Here is a 13,780-nt window from a genome sequence, read left to right on the forward strand (position 1 = left end):
CACTAGATTTCTAGGAAGGTTGTTGTTACTTTTCGACTAAGCTTTGAAGTCAGCTGTTGGTGTTTTTTCTTTTCTAAAATGCAGCTGGTCACATGCTGTTCAATCACAGTAGCTCCTCTCAAATGGGACTGATGTAAAAGCAGAAATACATCCAGGTGCTCTGTAACAAGAACAAGCAAACTCTCCCTCTTTCATTCGAACAAAAAAGCGGTAATGGTGACGGGTTTTTTTATTGGGGTGAAAAATACCACATAATCCATGTACATACTGCCTCTGAAGACAAAGAAATCTCAGTTATTTAACAGACTTGGAGACTCCTTACAGTTAGCTTAAATCTAATTTTATGTGGTGATTTTAATACAGTTACATCAGAAAATGACAACAGCTGTCCTTTTTGTTTTTTGATTGTATTTCTATGTAGAAGTGTTTATAGGTGTTTCTATAGACTTTGTGTAGCAGAGTGGTTCTACAAGCATCAGTGCATCATTAGATGGTTTCAGAGTTACAAGCTTCTGTAAATGCATTATGAAAACAATACAGCATGTATTGATATTAGAAAATGTACTTTGTAATTTGTACTTTTGAATACTTAAGTATTTTTAAAAACATGTACTTTTGAATACTTCAGTATTTTTAAAAGTAAGAACTCTAGTACTTTAACTCAAGTAAAATTTTGACTGAGCAACTTTCACTTGTAGTTGAGTAATATTTGACCAGGAGTATCTATACTTTGACTCAAGTACTGGGGTTGAGTACTTTGTCCACCACTGATTGTTATGTTCAGATGCTTTATTTACACAATTCAATGTATTTACTTTTCATATTGAGTTGGATTGATATGCACTCTGTACACACTGGAATTTGTGTGGGGACGTCCATTTGGTGTACATCTGCTGTAACAATAACAATAACCCAGTATACTCCCCTCTAGCTGTTGTTTTTGGCAGTAATGCCAATAAAAACATTACGGTTGACCTGTTTTAACTTTTCTTATTACATTTTGCAATTCCTTTGTGTCACACATGCTTCAGTTCAGCCATTTTGCAACAGAAACCTCCAATCCAAGCTTTATCTGTCAACAGTGTTTATTTTAAGTTACTATTGATCCATCCAAAACAAAATAAATCAGAAACTTGTTCAAGCTTTATTAAATAATATAATTTCAGATCAGTAGATAAGTCTCTATAGTAATAATATAACTAGCAGTACAAACATTTGTATAAAAATATAGTTTGACCATACCGTATGTGTGATAAAACAAAAGTGACTAGCAGTTTCTGTTTTATGTTTTCTGGGTTCTATGCATAGTCCTCTGCCAGTAAGTCAAAATAGTTTGTGTCTGCATAGAGAAGAAAGCCAGAGAACAAGCTGTCAGCCCAGCCCGGGTCTGCAAATAAACCATTCTGATCATTGAAGAAGATCTCCATCCACACCTCATCTTCTGGGTTCAGGTACATCACAGTGGAGCCAGATGCCACATCATGGTTCCCTGTGTTGGCATCGAAGGTTTTGATGCGATACTGACCGTTCTGCACCAGACTGATGGCCAGGTGTTTGTTGGCCAGTGTAATGTCATAGGAGAAATAATAAACGCCGGGATACGCGCAGATGAACTTGCCTGTCTGTGGGTTGTAGTGTCCACCCTCATTAAACAGGATCTTGTTGAACTTGATGGGGGTTTTCTCTGCAGGGTAGCTGCTGGTGATCCCCACAGAGAAGGCAGATTTAGGCAACAGGCTGCCACACTTGCAGATACCTGCAGTTCCAGGTGGTCCTCTCTCACCCTTCTCCCCTTTCTCTCCGTCACGGCCTGGAGGACCAAGTAGCCCCACATCTCCAGTCCCCCCTGTAGGGCCTCGTTTCCCAGCAGGGCCGCGATCACCTCGGGTTCCAATTTTACCTGTTGGGCCAACTCTACCTTTTAACCCTGGAACAGAAAAATATGCTTGGATCATCATTTCAGGACAGTTACTCACAATTTGATATATTTTTGCCAACAGACCATTTTCACAACTGCTTTTTTGATATGAAATAGCACTCTGGAAAATATTTGATTGTACATTTACAATAAATTACCAGCTATCACATGCATTACTTTCACAGTAAATTACAGTATCTTTTTACTGTAAATTATTGTAAAATGACAGCTCTATACTGTGACCTCACAGTAGTTATGCCATGTCATATATTACTGTAATTCACTAGTATGCTGCTGTAGAATTACTGTATTTAACAGTTAACTTTAGACCATGGGTCTTCAGTAGAGAATTACCCATCAATCCTTATTTGAACTTAATTTAGAAAAATGGCATAGATGTATGACACAATAAACTATATGCTTGTATATGTAAAACTTATTTTGTTTTGTAGGGGCTAATGCAGCTGCATTACCTGCATATATGGTGGTTCTGTCACTGCACCTAGCTTAGGGGTTGTTAGCTAGCTAACGGATTTCTGTGTAGTTACAATACCTGCAAGTCATGAAGTCATTGTGTAATGACAGCATTTTCACAGCTAGAAGAACCGACTGTACGCAGATGTTCCCTTTTCTCAATTAAAGACAAAATTATGTTGGACTTTACAAGATTGGCTGATTTTAGTCAAGACCAGAATGGTGTTTTGAGACTCATGAAGTGTTGTAATGTGTATGCACTGGGCATGGCAGTATATTCTTCTTTATTTTAAAATTCATTTTTGAATTTTACTCCTGCTAATAATCCCCATGTTCACTAATGTAATCACTGTAATGGAATACAGTTATCTTTTTTAATGTAATCCTGTGACTCCCCAAGCCTGCTCCTAAATCACTATGTGGCACCTATCTGTAACGGCTAACTAGTTAGCCACATATTATAGAAATATACTGGCCAGATATTATTATTCCAGGCATATGGACTTTTGTAAGAGTGACAATGGATTTTGTTTTGTAACTTCACAAGCCAGACTGTGACGTGCCCTTCACCTCAGAGACCTCCGGCGAAACTGCAGATTGCATTAGCCGTGCTACAACCACTGCTAACTTAGCAGCTACAGGTAAGTACACACAAGAGAAGAACTGATAACATTCAGTGTAATATATGGAGCAGGGAGTAAACACAGGTGTTACCAATGATGCTAATTAAAGTTAAGTTCCTCTGCTGCAGTAAACGGAACAGGACCTTAATTAGCATCATTGGTAACATCTGTGTTTACCCTAACATTTCATATCAATATGGCTGCTGTGGAAAAGGTAAAATAGTTTCTTTTGCACTTGCTGAACTTGACTAATAAAAGAATAGTCAACGGAAATACAAAACTCCACCCAATGTCCTGTATTAAGTCACCCCTGGAATGCAGCCGCCTTGACATTTGAGCAGCAACAATTTTATATCCAATTGACTACAGCCGCACTGTAAATACCCCAGAGCAAAAAAACACTGTGAATCACATACTGTATGTTTGTGCAAGAGCACTGGGCTATTCGGAATATGTAGTTTCATGTTCAGATGAAGGTGTGCGGCTGAATTCCTGTTTCCACACATAATGGAAAACACAGGTGCATGACGTTTATTTTTCACTGACAGATTTATTCAGGCTGCAGAGATAGATAATATAGGTACAGTGGATCTGTTGGAGGAGATCAACAAATGCAGTGCTTCCATTTTTTTTTGCAACTTCAAGGCTGCCTTACCTATGTAAAAATGTTCATCATCTGAATAACAAATCTTTACCAAGCTGTAAATACATCCATTATATGTTGTTTTTATTGTGCTGAAATTAAGGCCGGGATACTCAGTTTATTTTTCTTCTTCTCTTCTTATTATTTCTTTTCCTCCTCTTGGCTCTGTCGTCAGTTTTTAGAAAATCTAGCTTGCGCCAGGAGACTGACCGATCATAGAAGACGATAAGCTGATTGTTGAGTCTCATTTCCAAAATGTTTGATGATCTGGGAATGAGACTCAGCAATCAACCATCTTCCATCCACCAATCCAAAATATCCGTAAATTAATTACCTATGAAAGAGACTCAACAATCAACTCTGTCTCGAGAACCGCTTACTGCACCTTTAAATGGCTACGTCTGTAGCACCCATTAACTTGTGTTTTGCAACATAACTGATAGAAACTATGGATCTTAGACTGTGATTTGGCCTGGTTTACATGGCATGTTATGACTTTATTAGATAGGGACTGTAGAGAAAAATGAGAGAGAAAAACATGGGAAATGGTAAGTCAGCACACTACTGTTGGTTAAAACTCTAGAAAAAAAGCTAGCTACAGAGGTATAGAGGTACAGAAATTGTATTTGTGAATGCACTGTTTGTGAGAAATGGAAAAAAAAAGAAACATTTTCTGATTGTTTCACCGTGGTTACATCCTGAAGCACAAATTAACACACCCACACCTCTGCACAACACCAGTTTTTGAGTGAAAACAACTGAAGCAGTCCTCAGTCTGTTCTCTCTGTGTGTATGTGTGTGTTTCTCTCTCTGCAGCTCTCACAAACAGAGAGCAAAGGAAGGAAACACAGACGCTGATGTAATCGTTGGTAACTATGTTTTTATGGAGACCCAACCTCAAAAACTGCTTGCTGTTATTGCAACTGGCAAACAGGCTGGAGCCCAGAAACATTCTGAACACAACAAAATCTAAGAAATTAAGACAGGCAGAGGAGTGTCTTTGCAGATACACATGCCACCACACTTCTGGTGGGTTAGAAGAGAAGTGATGACATAGAAGGACGAGTCTATACAACGTTTTGCCTTTTCTTTTTGAAAATCCTGCCTTGTATATCTTTAATGAGTGTCCTTTGCACTGTCTGTGATGATCATGGTCCTTTGGGGGAGTCAGAGAACTGATTTCTATAGATTGTCATCTTCAAGCCTTCAGTGTGTGCTGCTCTAAACAACTCAAACTGACTATTCATTTCATAACTATCCCAGTAATGTCAAGGAGTTCTTCTGTGGAACTCATCAGTTAATCTTCTCTAAACCAGCTGTCAGCTCAGGAAACTTTTCTGTGCCAGCTAGTCGCGCACAGAGCGGTAGTGTTTATTAAACTGCACACATACACTGATGCTGTATCTGTTTATGTTTCATAATATACCTGTGTCTCCCTTTTCTCCCTTTTCACCCTTCCTGCCATCTCTGCCATCTCTTCCTGGGATACCCACATTCCCATCTGCTCCCGGGGGCCCACTGGGACCAGGTTTGCCTGGCAGGCCCGGTGACCCGGGCACACTGCAGATCAGACGGGGTGCTCCTTTCAGTTTGGTGTCAAACAGCTGTCCAAAGATACAGTGGCACAGACAGACTACTCCCATCAACGCCCACATCTTCACATCTGTAAATGCAAACAGCAATTTTTAGAGAAATTTACTAACATCTACCATGATTTTAGGGACATCTGAACCATGTGATGCCACATTTATATTAGAATAGAAGAAACAGAACAAAACAGTTTTGTGTTAGCAGATATTTGTGGGAAGGATAAAGTGAACATAAGACAGAAATGGCCATGTTTCCACTGCAAGAACTTCCATAGGGACTAGAAAGCTATGGAGGAACTGGAGAAGTATCTCCACTGCAGGGTCTAAATTAAAGTCTGGGGACATTTGGGGGTGGGGCTTGCAGCGCTGAACATTTCTGATTGGTTGAGACACCATTTTTAAAAATCTGCAGCTGCAAACCAGTTTGTTTTTGTTCACTGTTGTCTGACACATCGACATGGAGTTGCAGAATAATTCTCTAATTTCTCCAATTTGCCTCTCCTTTGCAGGTTTTCAGACTGCAGTGGAAACACAGACAGTGACAGGCTGAAGGAACCTTTAGCTGTGTGTCCACCCAAAGAACTTTTTTTCAAGGAGTTAAAAGGTTTCTTCACTCTGTTGTGTTGAAGTACAGTGAACAAAAAGCAAATTGGTTTGTGGTTGCAGATTTTTTGGCTGAAATAAAATGCTGCGAGTGCTGGACAAATCAGAAATTTCCCCAAAAGTCCCTGTACTGTTGGAAGATACAACCTTCCAAGCAGGGACTTTCTGTGGGCCAAAATAATGTCTTTGGAGCTTAATTTAGATCTTGGTCCCTGTGGTGGAAGCGCATTTCTTCCAAAGGTTCCTAGTTCCTAGTTCATGCAGTGCAAACAAGGCTAAAATAATTTTGTGTTTGCAGAAATGTTGAGCAAAAGGGAAAGATAAAGTCTTTGCACAATGCTATCAAACACTTACAGTGGTGCTGTCATTTGTGCAGCCAGAACAAAAACCTATCAGCGGGTCTAATTTTTCGAAGTACAGCATGAGTCCAGATGTGAGTCTTGTAATGAGAAGCAATTGCTATCTGACTGTCTCACACACTGATGTTCTCATCCACCACACAATCGCATGTAAGACCTCAAACGAAACCTTTGTCCCTGTTCCAAGTCTTCATTTTTTGCCAAGACATTCCCATGTTATGACATAATATCTAGCAAAACGTCTGTCAGGGGAACTTAATCATGAAGCAATGGCACTCAAGCACACACAAACATTAAGCCTATACATTTACACAGACAGAAAGCCTGAGACATGATCTCTATCATGCATAACTCTATGTTACTGACAGACAATAACCATGAGTTCAAAAGTAATAACACTGACGGAAATCAGTGGTGAATGAGGAGCTACACACTTAAATCCAGTCTGGCAACCCTTCACATGTTTTCAGCATTCCATGATAGAACCATCTGTGGAAGCTTACCAACAAGATGAGTTTTCTACAAGGAAATCTTTAGGGAGTTTTAAAAAATGCACATCATTAGGAGTTATGGATTTTATGAAGGCACATGCGTGTCCTTTGCACATTTGCCCATGTGGGTGTGAGAATATGAGTTCTGCATCTGCTCTTTGGCCTGGCCGGCTGTCTCTGATCAGTGGGGGCGTCGGAACATGTGTGTCAGGTTTACAGGGACGGGTCATCCCCCCGTCTGTCTTTAAAAATAAGTGTGTCTTTTTATTGCAGCATGTTTCCCTTGTCTGTACTACGCAACAGTAAACACAATTAGATAAACAGGAACTACACTTATGCACACACACACAACATGAAAACACGCACACGGCCCCTTCATGTCCTTAGTGTAGCATGTTTTTGATTTAAAGGGTAATGAACTGGTCACAGAGCCAGTGTGAGGTCCTGCGAGAGAGAAACCCCGCCCGCCGATTCCGCTCTGCAGCAATGATGTCAGCATTAGTAAAATAGCCATTATTAAAAAAATGGTACAAACATGTGCATGTACATGTGCATGGAGATATACTGTAAATGCATGCAAAAAGGAGGGAAAAAATCAGCTTTAATTTCAAAATATAGACATTTTTTAAACTCTGGCTGCAATTCTTCTTTGTTAACAACCACAGAATAAAGACATCAACGTCCCACTAGGAACTCTACTAAACACTCATGTTTCTCGTTGTATTTTTCTCACAGTGAACAGGTGGAGCATTAAAATGAAAAGATTGTGTTTGGCTTCACTGAAAATGTCTGTGTCCACTTTGAGCAATGGCAGCCTCTACACTGTAAAAAATAGAAAAGTTGAGAAAACTTAAACAAGTAAAACGACCAGCAGCTTTTTGAGTTCACTCAACTAAAGACTAATTTGTTGTGTCAGTTTAGATGAAGAAGATCACCTAAAGTGCTATTTTAAGTTCATCAAACTTAACATTACCATTTAGATCTACTCATGTTACTTCACTTCATGTGAGTTCATGTAAGGGACAGATTTTAGTTTCTCAAACTTAATATTTCTATTCATGCCTACATGTACTGTAGTTCACTCAAAGTACTCTCTGAAGTTTGTCAGATTCAACATTACTATTCATATCTACTCATGAACTTTTATTATTATATTAGATGAACTGGACACTGGGTGTTCTTGTGGATTAAAAAATAATCAACGGTACTACATAAAAGTCCTTAGCTGGGTAAATCAAAATGGGATATGCCACTGGTTGCTTTACTTTTTATGTTTTCTTAATTTCTTTCTCTGTTTTTTTTCCAGTGATGATGGGGCTTGTAATTGATGTCAGACTGAAATCTCCTAATAAATCCCAAGAGACTTGTCATGCGTGTCAAATTTTTAAAAAAGCTTCTTTCAATTAGATTATTTACCATATATAACATATTTGTAATCTATATAAATGTAACTACACATACTTTGAAGCCATGCATGCATATATGCATGAGACAACCATATACAAATACTGACACACAGAAACCGGTATTAAAGGTATTCACTTAGCATGTTCTACTGAAAATTTAACAGTATTTCTATCATTTTTGTTAATGTTGTGAATGAAATGTTCTGTGATAGTCAATGAACAGCACAGACAGAGTTATGTCACCAGTGTTCTTACCCCACACTTGGCAGCTGTTCATGTCCAAAGCTGATCAAACTTCTCACTGTTGGGTGTCTTGGTCCTATCTGCTCAGATTCCGGTCTTTCTGATGATTTGCCCCTGCGGTTAACATGTTACTCCTGTTTTTTTTTCTGCTGTGGCTCTCACAACATCTGTGTGCAGAGCTCAGCTGCTGTGTTTCTGACAGCGTCTTGTGGAGCTGCAGCAGCAGCCAGCAGCCTGGACTCGCTCCATCCAACCCAACCCTCCTCCCACCCCTTCTCCCCTTATCCACTCCCTTCTCTCTGCCTCATAAACTTCCCAAGGCAAACAACTATCATGCAGGCCAGCACAGTGTGTGCATACAGAAACAACTCCATGATGTCATGGATGAAGACTCCTTAAATATGAGACAGCCGTGTGGAAGTCAGCAGCTTGGATCCTGTAGAACAAGGCTGTTGTTCCATGAAAAGTTAGATGGATAAATGGCAAAAGTCATTTGAGCCTTGTTGACCTCAGTGATGATCTCACTTGTATTTCTGATATTCACCTCTAGATGGGGCCAGAACTGATGTGTGGAAGTGTGTTGGGGTCTTGGATTTCTTCTTAGGTGCTACACACGATAAAGTTGAGACAATTCATGAAGATACCATCTTAAAGTTCTTATGAGGAACATTTACAAGGGTTTATTGGTGGCAGATATAGCAGAATATAATATACAAGTATGATTTCAGTTGTGTATAATCACCTGAAAATACAAATTGTTGTGTTTTTGTTACCTCAGCGTGAGAGGTTTATATCTAGAGAGGGGTTCTCGTCCACAGAGGCCGTCGCCATATTGCAACACAGCAGTGCAACATGGCAGCAACCAAATACAGACTCTCTGGAGGATTTTTTTGTGTTTTTCCACACATTTCGTAGCCACCATAAGCTCTCCAACACATTTAGAATGGAAGGATGAGGGGAGGTGTTTGCAATCTGCAAGCCCATGCCACTAAATCCTACACACTGGTCCTTTAAAATATGTCTCCGACATTAAAATGATATATTACAGGAAGGATTTGACACTTTTCATGTGGATGTCCAGTCACTGACAATGGTAAATGCAGTCACTTGGACCAATAAATACCTCAGTGCGTACAATATTGACCAAAAAAATTTAAGTGAGACAAAAGAGAACATTTTCAGATCTTCAGTTGGGCTTTAATTAGCCTCGGGCTGAGACAAGACAAAGGGTATTTCTCAGGAGGCGAATTTAAAAAAAAAAAATGAGGGAATGGTCTCATACTGGTTCAATTAAAAGCTCATTTACGTCTTGGAGACACAGGCTAGACAAAGACGAAACCTTATTTTGAACTTTTCCTATCCTCTGGGTCAGAGGTGTGGACTGGAGTCGCATGACTTGGACTCGAGTCAGACTCGAGTCATGAATTTGATGACTTTCGACTCGACATGACAAAATGTTAAAAGACTTGCAACTCGACTTGGACTTGAACACTAATGACTCGTGACTTCACTTGGACTTGAGCCCTTTGACTCGGAAAGACTTGCTACTTTCACCAAAACACAAAGATTAAAACGCTCTGCATCTCTCTCTCTCTCTGCGCATTTGTGTGTGTGTGTGTGTGTGTGTGTGTGTGTGTGTGTGTGTGTGTGTGTCAGCGGGGAGACGGGAGAAGACACGCTGTGTGGGCGTGTCTGTTTACAAGACTGGTATCATCATGGCGTCGGCGGCGGAGCCCAAGTCAAGTTTCTTAAATGGAGATATTCTCACTACTTTACTTTTGTCGAGCACAAAGACAAGAACGTTTTAGTTAAATATAAGTTGTGTCTTGGATCAAAGATCTTATCTACTGCCCAAAATAGCAATTCAAACCTGTTGAAACACCTACAGAAACAACGTGCTGCGACGATGCTAGTAGCTAAGAGTACAGACACAGACTCTGATGCCACTTCACCTCCACCACCTCAGCAACAGCAGCTGGATTTGAACCGAGGGACTGACTGCTCCTGCTAACCAGGAAAAAGTTGATAAAGTCATTACAAGGTATGTTGTAGAAGACATGCAGCCAGTTTCTACTGTGGAGTCGCTCGCTTTCAGGAAGCTAGTTAGCATGATACCGGGCGTCACACGGCAAATGGGACGAAACACTTTTTCTAACTACCTGAGCTAAAGAAAATTTAACTCAAAACTTAATGGGAAACCTTTTTATTCATAGTAACTAAAAAGTTACTTTTCAAAGTACTGCATTACTTTTTGGTGTCAGTAAAGTAACTGAGTTACTTTTGAAATAAAGTAACTGGTAACGGTAACTAGTTACTGGTTTTCAGTAACTAGCACAACACTGCCCGCCAGATAATTTCATGTGTCTATTATGAATGGCCCGTCGGTAAATAGCAGTCCCACCACTAATTCTACAAGTCCCACAATGCACTGCGACAGCTGCCGCGCAACTCGACGAATAAATCAGCTCGCAGTCGCGAAGACGCAAGTTTCTGTCAAACGACAATGTAAACAGGTTTGTCTGTTTAGGCAACTGACTCAGTGCAAAGAAACACAAGTATATGAGGAGGGAGATGAACTGCAGCTCCACCTGAAACCAGGTAAAAGTAAAAAGAGAGAGAGAGAGAGAATATGGACAGATGTGTTGACTTGATATAAAAAACTTTTTATGATCATGAATCATAATATTAATGTACACTTCTGTGTTTTTTTTTACTCCAAGTCTGATTTGTGTACTTGACTTGACTCGGGTCTTGCCTGTCTTGACTTGGGACTTGACTTGTGACTTGCAAAGCAATGACTTGGTCCCACCTCTGCTCTGGGTTATCAGTGAAATACATTTGAAGTATCTAAAGTACTAACTGTACAGAGAATGCCCTTCATTAGTGATATATGATTACATATGATTATTATTAGATTGTTAACAACTACACATCAATGCACATATTGCATTTACAGTGATACAGAGATGGAGAACTATTTCAACCACTTTATATACAGTAAACTTGATTAGTGGTTCACAATCTAGGGACCTGGCCTCCTCTGAAAGAGGTGATTGATGAGGGTTGTCAAGACAGTGAAAAAGTTCTGCTTCACACATTTATAGTCAAATTTTGGGGACTTTTCTCTGATGTTATGTGAAATAATAAATATTTTGGACTGCAGACAGTTATTTAATAGAAACCATCTGAGACGTTTAGAGGGGGAAATGTGTCTTTGTTGGAATTGCTAACAATTAATCATCACATAAAAATATGACAAAGGGCCCAAAATAGCCAATGTTTGTCTCTGAGGGATCACGAGTCAAACAGTGAGTCACTGGTTTAATCTTTAATAATGCATTCAATGTAAGAGGCCTTTCATCGGGTTTTCAATGTAAACAAGGGCAGATATTTTATGCCACGGTTCATGGGGGACAATAAACTTATCCCAGCCTTGCAAAATTTCAGAGTGACGGAGACACAGAGTGTTCCCATATGCTATCAGTCTCCAGTCTGATAAATGTAGTGGAGTGAAAAGTACAATATTGCCCTTTGAAATGTAGCAGAGTAGAAACATAAAGAAGCAGAAAATTTAGTTACCCGTTTTAAGTACAATAATTGTATTCAAATACAAAACTTGAGTAAATGTACTTAATTACTTTCCACTGCTGATTTGCGCTGATTTAGTAAAAAGCTAACATATCTAACCAGATTCCAAATGGTACGGGGAGACTAGTATTTATATATTTAAGTAATTGTCTTGTACTTGTTTTACATGTGTTCAAAACACTGTAACTGGGATGACTGATATAAGACAATGGGGTGTAATGGACTTAAACAAGTATTATTGTTTTTGTTGTTGTTGAGCATATTCTCCTGTTTGTACCCTTGTTTGATTTTTTTTTTGTTTTGTTTTGTAAAGCTCATGCAGCAGCAGTCATGTTGTGTCCAAACAGAATGGGTCTTTATTCAGGAAGTGAAAGAAAAGAAAAAAGATTGTAATCAACACCCCATTTAAATACAAAACCAACAAAAATAAAAATAAACATGATATTCATTTTGCATATCAAAGAACCATTCAGTAATAATTACAATCCAAACACCTCATAAACCACTTTTGTGAATCTATACACAAACTCTGATTTAGAAATTAGTCACTTTAACAATAAAATTACAAATATTTAGCTTTAAAAATAATTAAACTCAAAATAATATCTTAGCAATTAGCATTTTTAAATTTATATATAGTGTATTTCCACATAAAAATACAAAATAATACCAATGACATTTAAATATGAAAAATTATTCCAAGAATTCTGCTACTAAACGCAACAAAACGTGGGATAAAACAAGATGAAATGAAATAGAAATATGCATGAAAAAGTCTCTCCTTTTGTTAGCAAAACACTATCCAAAATAACTACAATCATTTACATCAGTACAAAGATATCTGGATTTAAAAATAGTTGCAATGAAAAAACGGGGTTTATTTTTCTGACAGTAAAAAATGACACTGTGGATCAGAAATCTGCAAAATATGCAATGAAAAAAATAAATCTGCATTAAAAAGGTTTACACTGTAGTTCTTAATTTTTATACAAACATTAGAAACAGTATTGCACATCACAACACAGATTCGAGGTTAGTCAGCCTTTCAAAATGTGTTATATTCAAGTTTCAGAGCATCTACGAGGACAGGCAGCTGGGGCCTCGATGCGACAGGGGAGAATCTCAAGTGTCTTCCAAGAATATAATAAAACCTTCATGTTTCCTTCCTTCAAATGAAGTGTGTCATGTGTATCAAAATAAAAGTCAACTGTATATCAAAACCTTTGATGTTGTTACTAATGACATGATTCTTTGTCTTTGAACAGAAGTTTTTGGATATAATAAGCACTGGAGGGGAGGTGGGGGGAAATAAATTGTATAATAGTCCTATTCAAATAGAAAAATACAATCAAAATCAAATAGTTTTTTTTTTGTCTACAAAAATAGTGAAATAAATATGATTTTTACAAAAACAAAGACACGTACAGAACAAAGTAACAGTGTTCAACATAGAAAATAGAACCTCACAAAAACAGCACGAGTCAAGTGTTACAGGTGACAATATTCAAACATGTTCGCATCATGAGAACTAAAGCCACGAGGGGGATGATGGGAGCTCGGTCTTTAACTGTCACACTCCCAGTCCTCACAAACATCCAGACTACATTAAAATATATTAGAACATATCGGATTCCTGCTCTACTCATACAGAATATAGATAACTTAAGACCACTGCTTCACGCTACATCTTAAATAAGTAATCATGAAAAAATAAAATTTAATAAATCATCTGTAGAATTATAAATAGGTGTCCACATCTGCACTGAAATCACTTAAGGGGGTTAGATAAGAAATCAAATGAGTGGGGATATATAGAAAAGTAGTGCATAATATAGTGATGGGT

At 38.5% G+C, this 13,780-nt stretch overlaps 1 protein-coding gene across 1 annotated transcript; it reads right to left on the minus strand.

Moving 5' to 3' along the window:
• Positions 1-1,067: 1,067 nt before the first annotated feature.
• On the minus strand, positions 1,068-8,569 carry c1qtnf7 (C1q and TNF related 7). Its single transcript, XM_084722141.1, has 3 exons — positions 8,362-8,569; positions 5,085-5,321; positions 1,068-1,927 (listed from the first exon to the last, which is right to left on the minus strand). The coding sequence occupies exons 1-3, from the start codon at positions 8,381-8,383 to the stop codon at positions 1,299-1,301; spliced, it is 888 nt and encodes a 295-aa protein (XP_084578267.1). The 5' UTR covers positions 8,384-8,569; the 3' UTR covers positions 1,068-1,298.
• Between the last annotated feature and the right edge of the window lie 5,211 nt (positions 8,570-13,780).

This window comes from Lutjanus erythropterus, chromosome 7, assembly GCF_056507025.1.
Source record: "Lutjanus erythropterus isolate fLutEry1 chromosome 7, fLutEry1.hap2, whole genome shotgun sequence".
In the NCBI taxonomy this organism is placed as follows: domain Eukaryota; kingdom Metazoa; phylum Chordata; class Actinopteri; order Lutjaniformes; family Lutjanidae; genus Lutjanus; species Lutjanus erythropterus.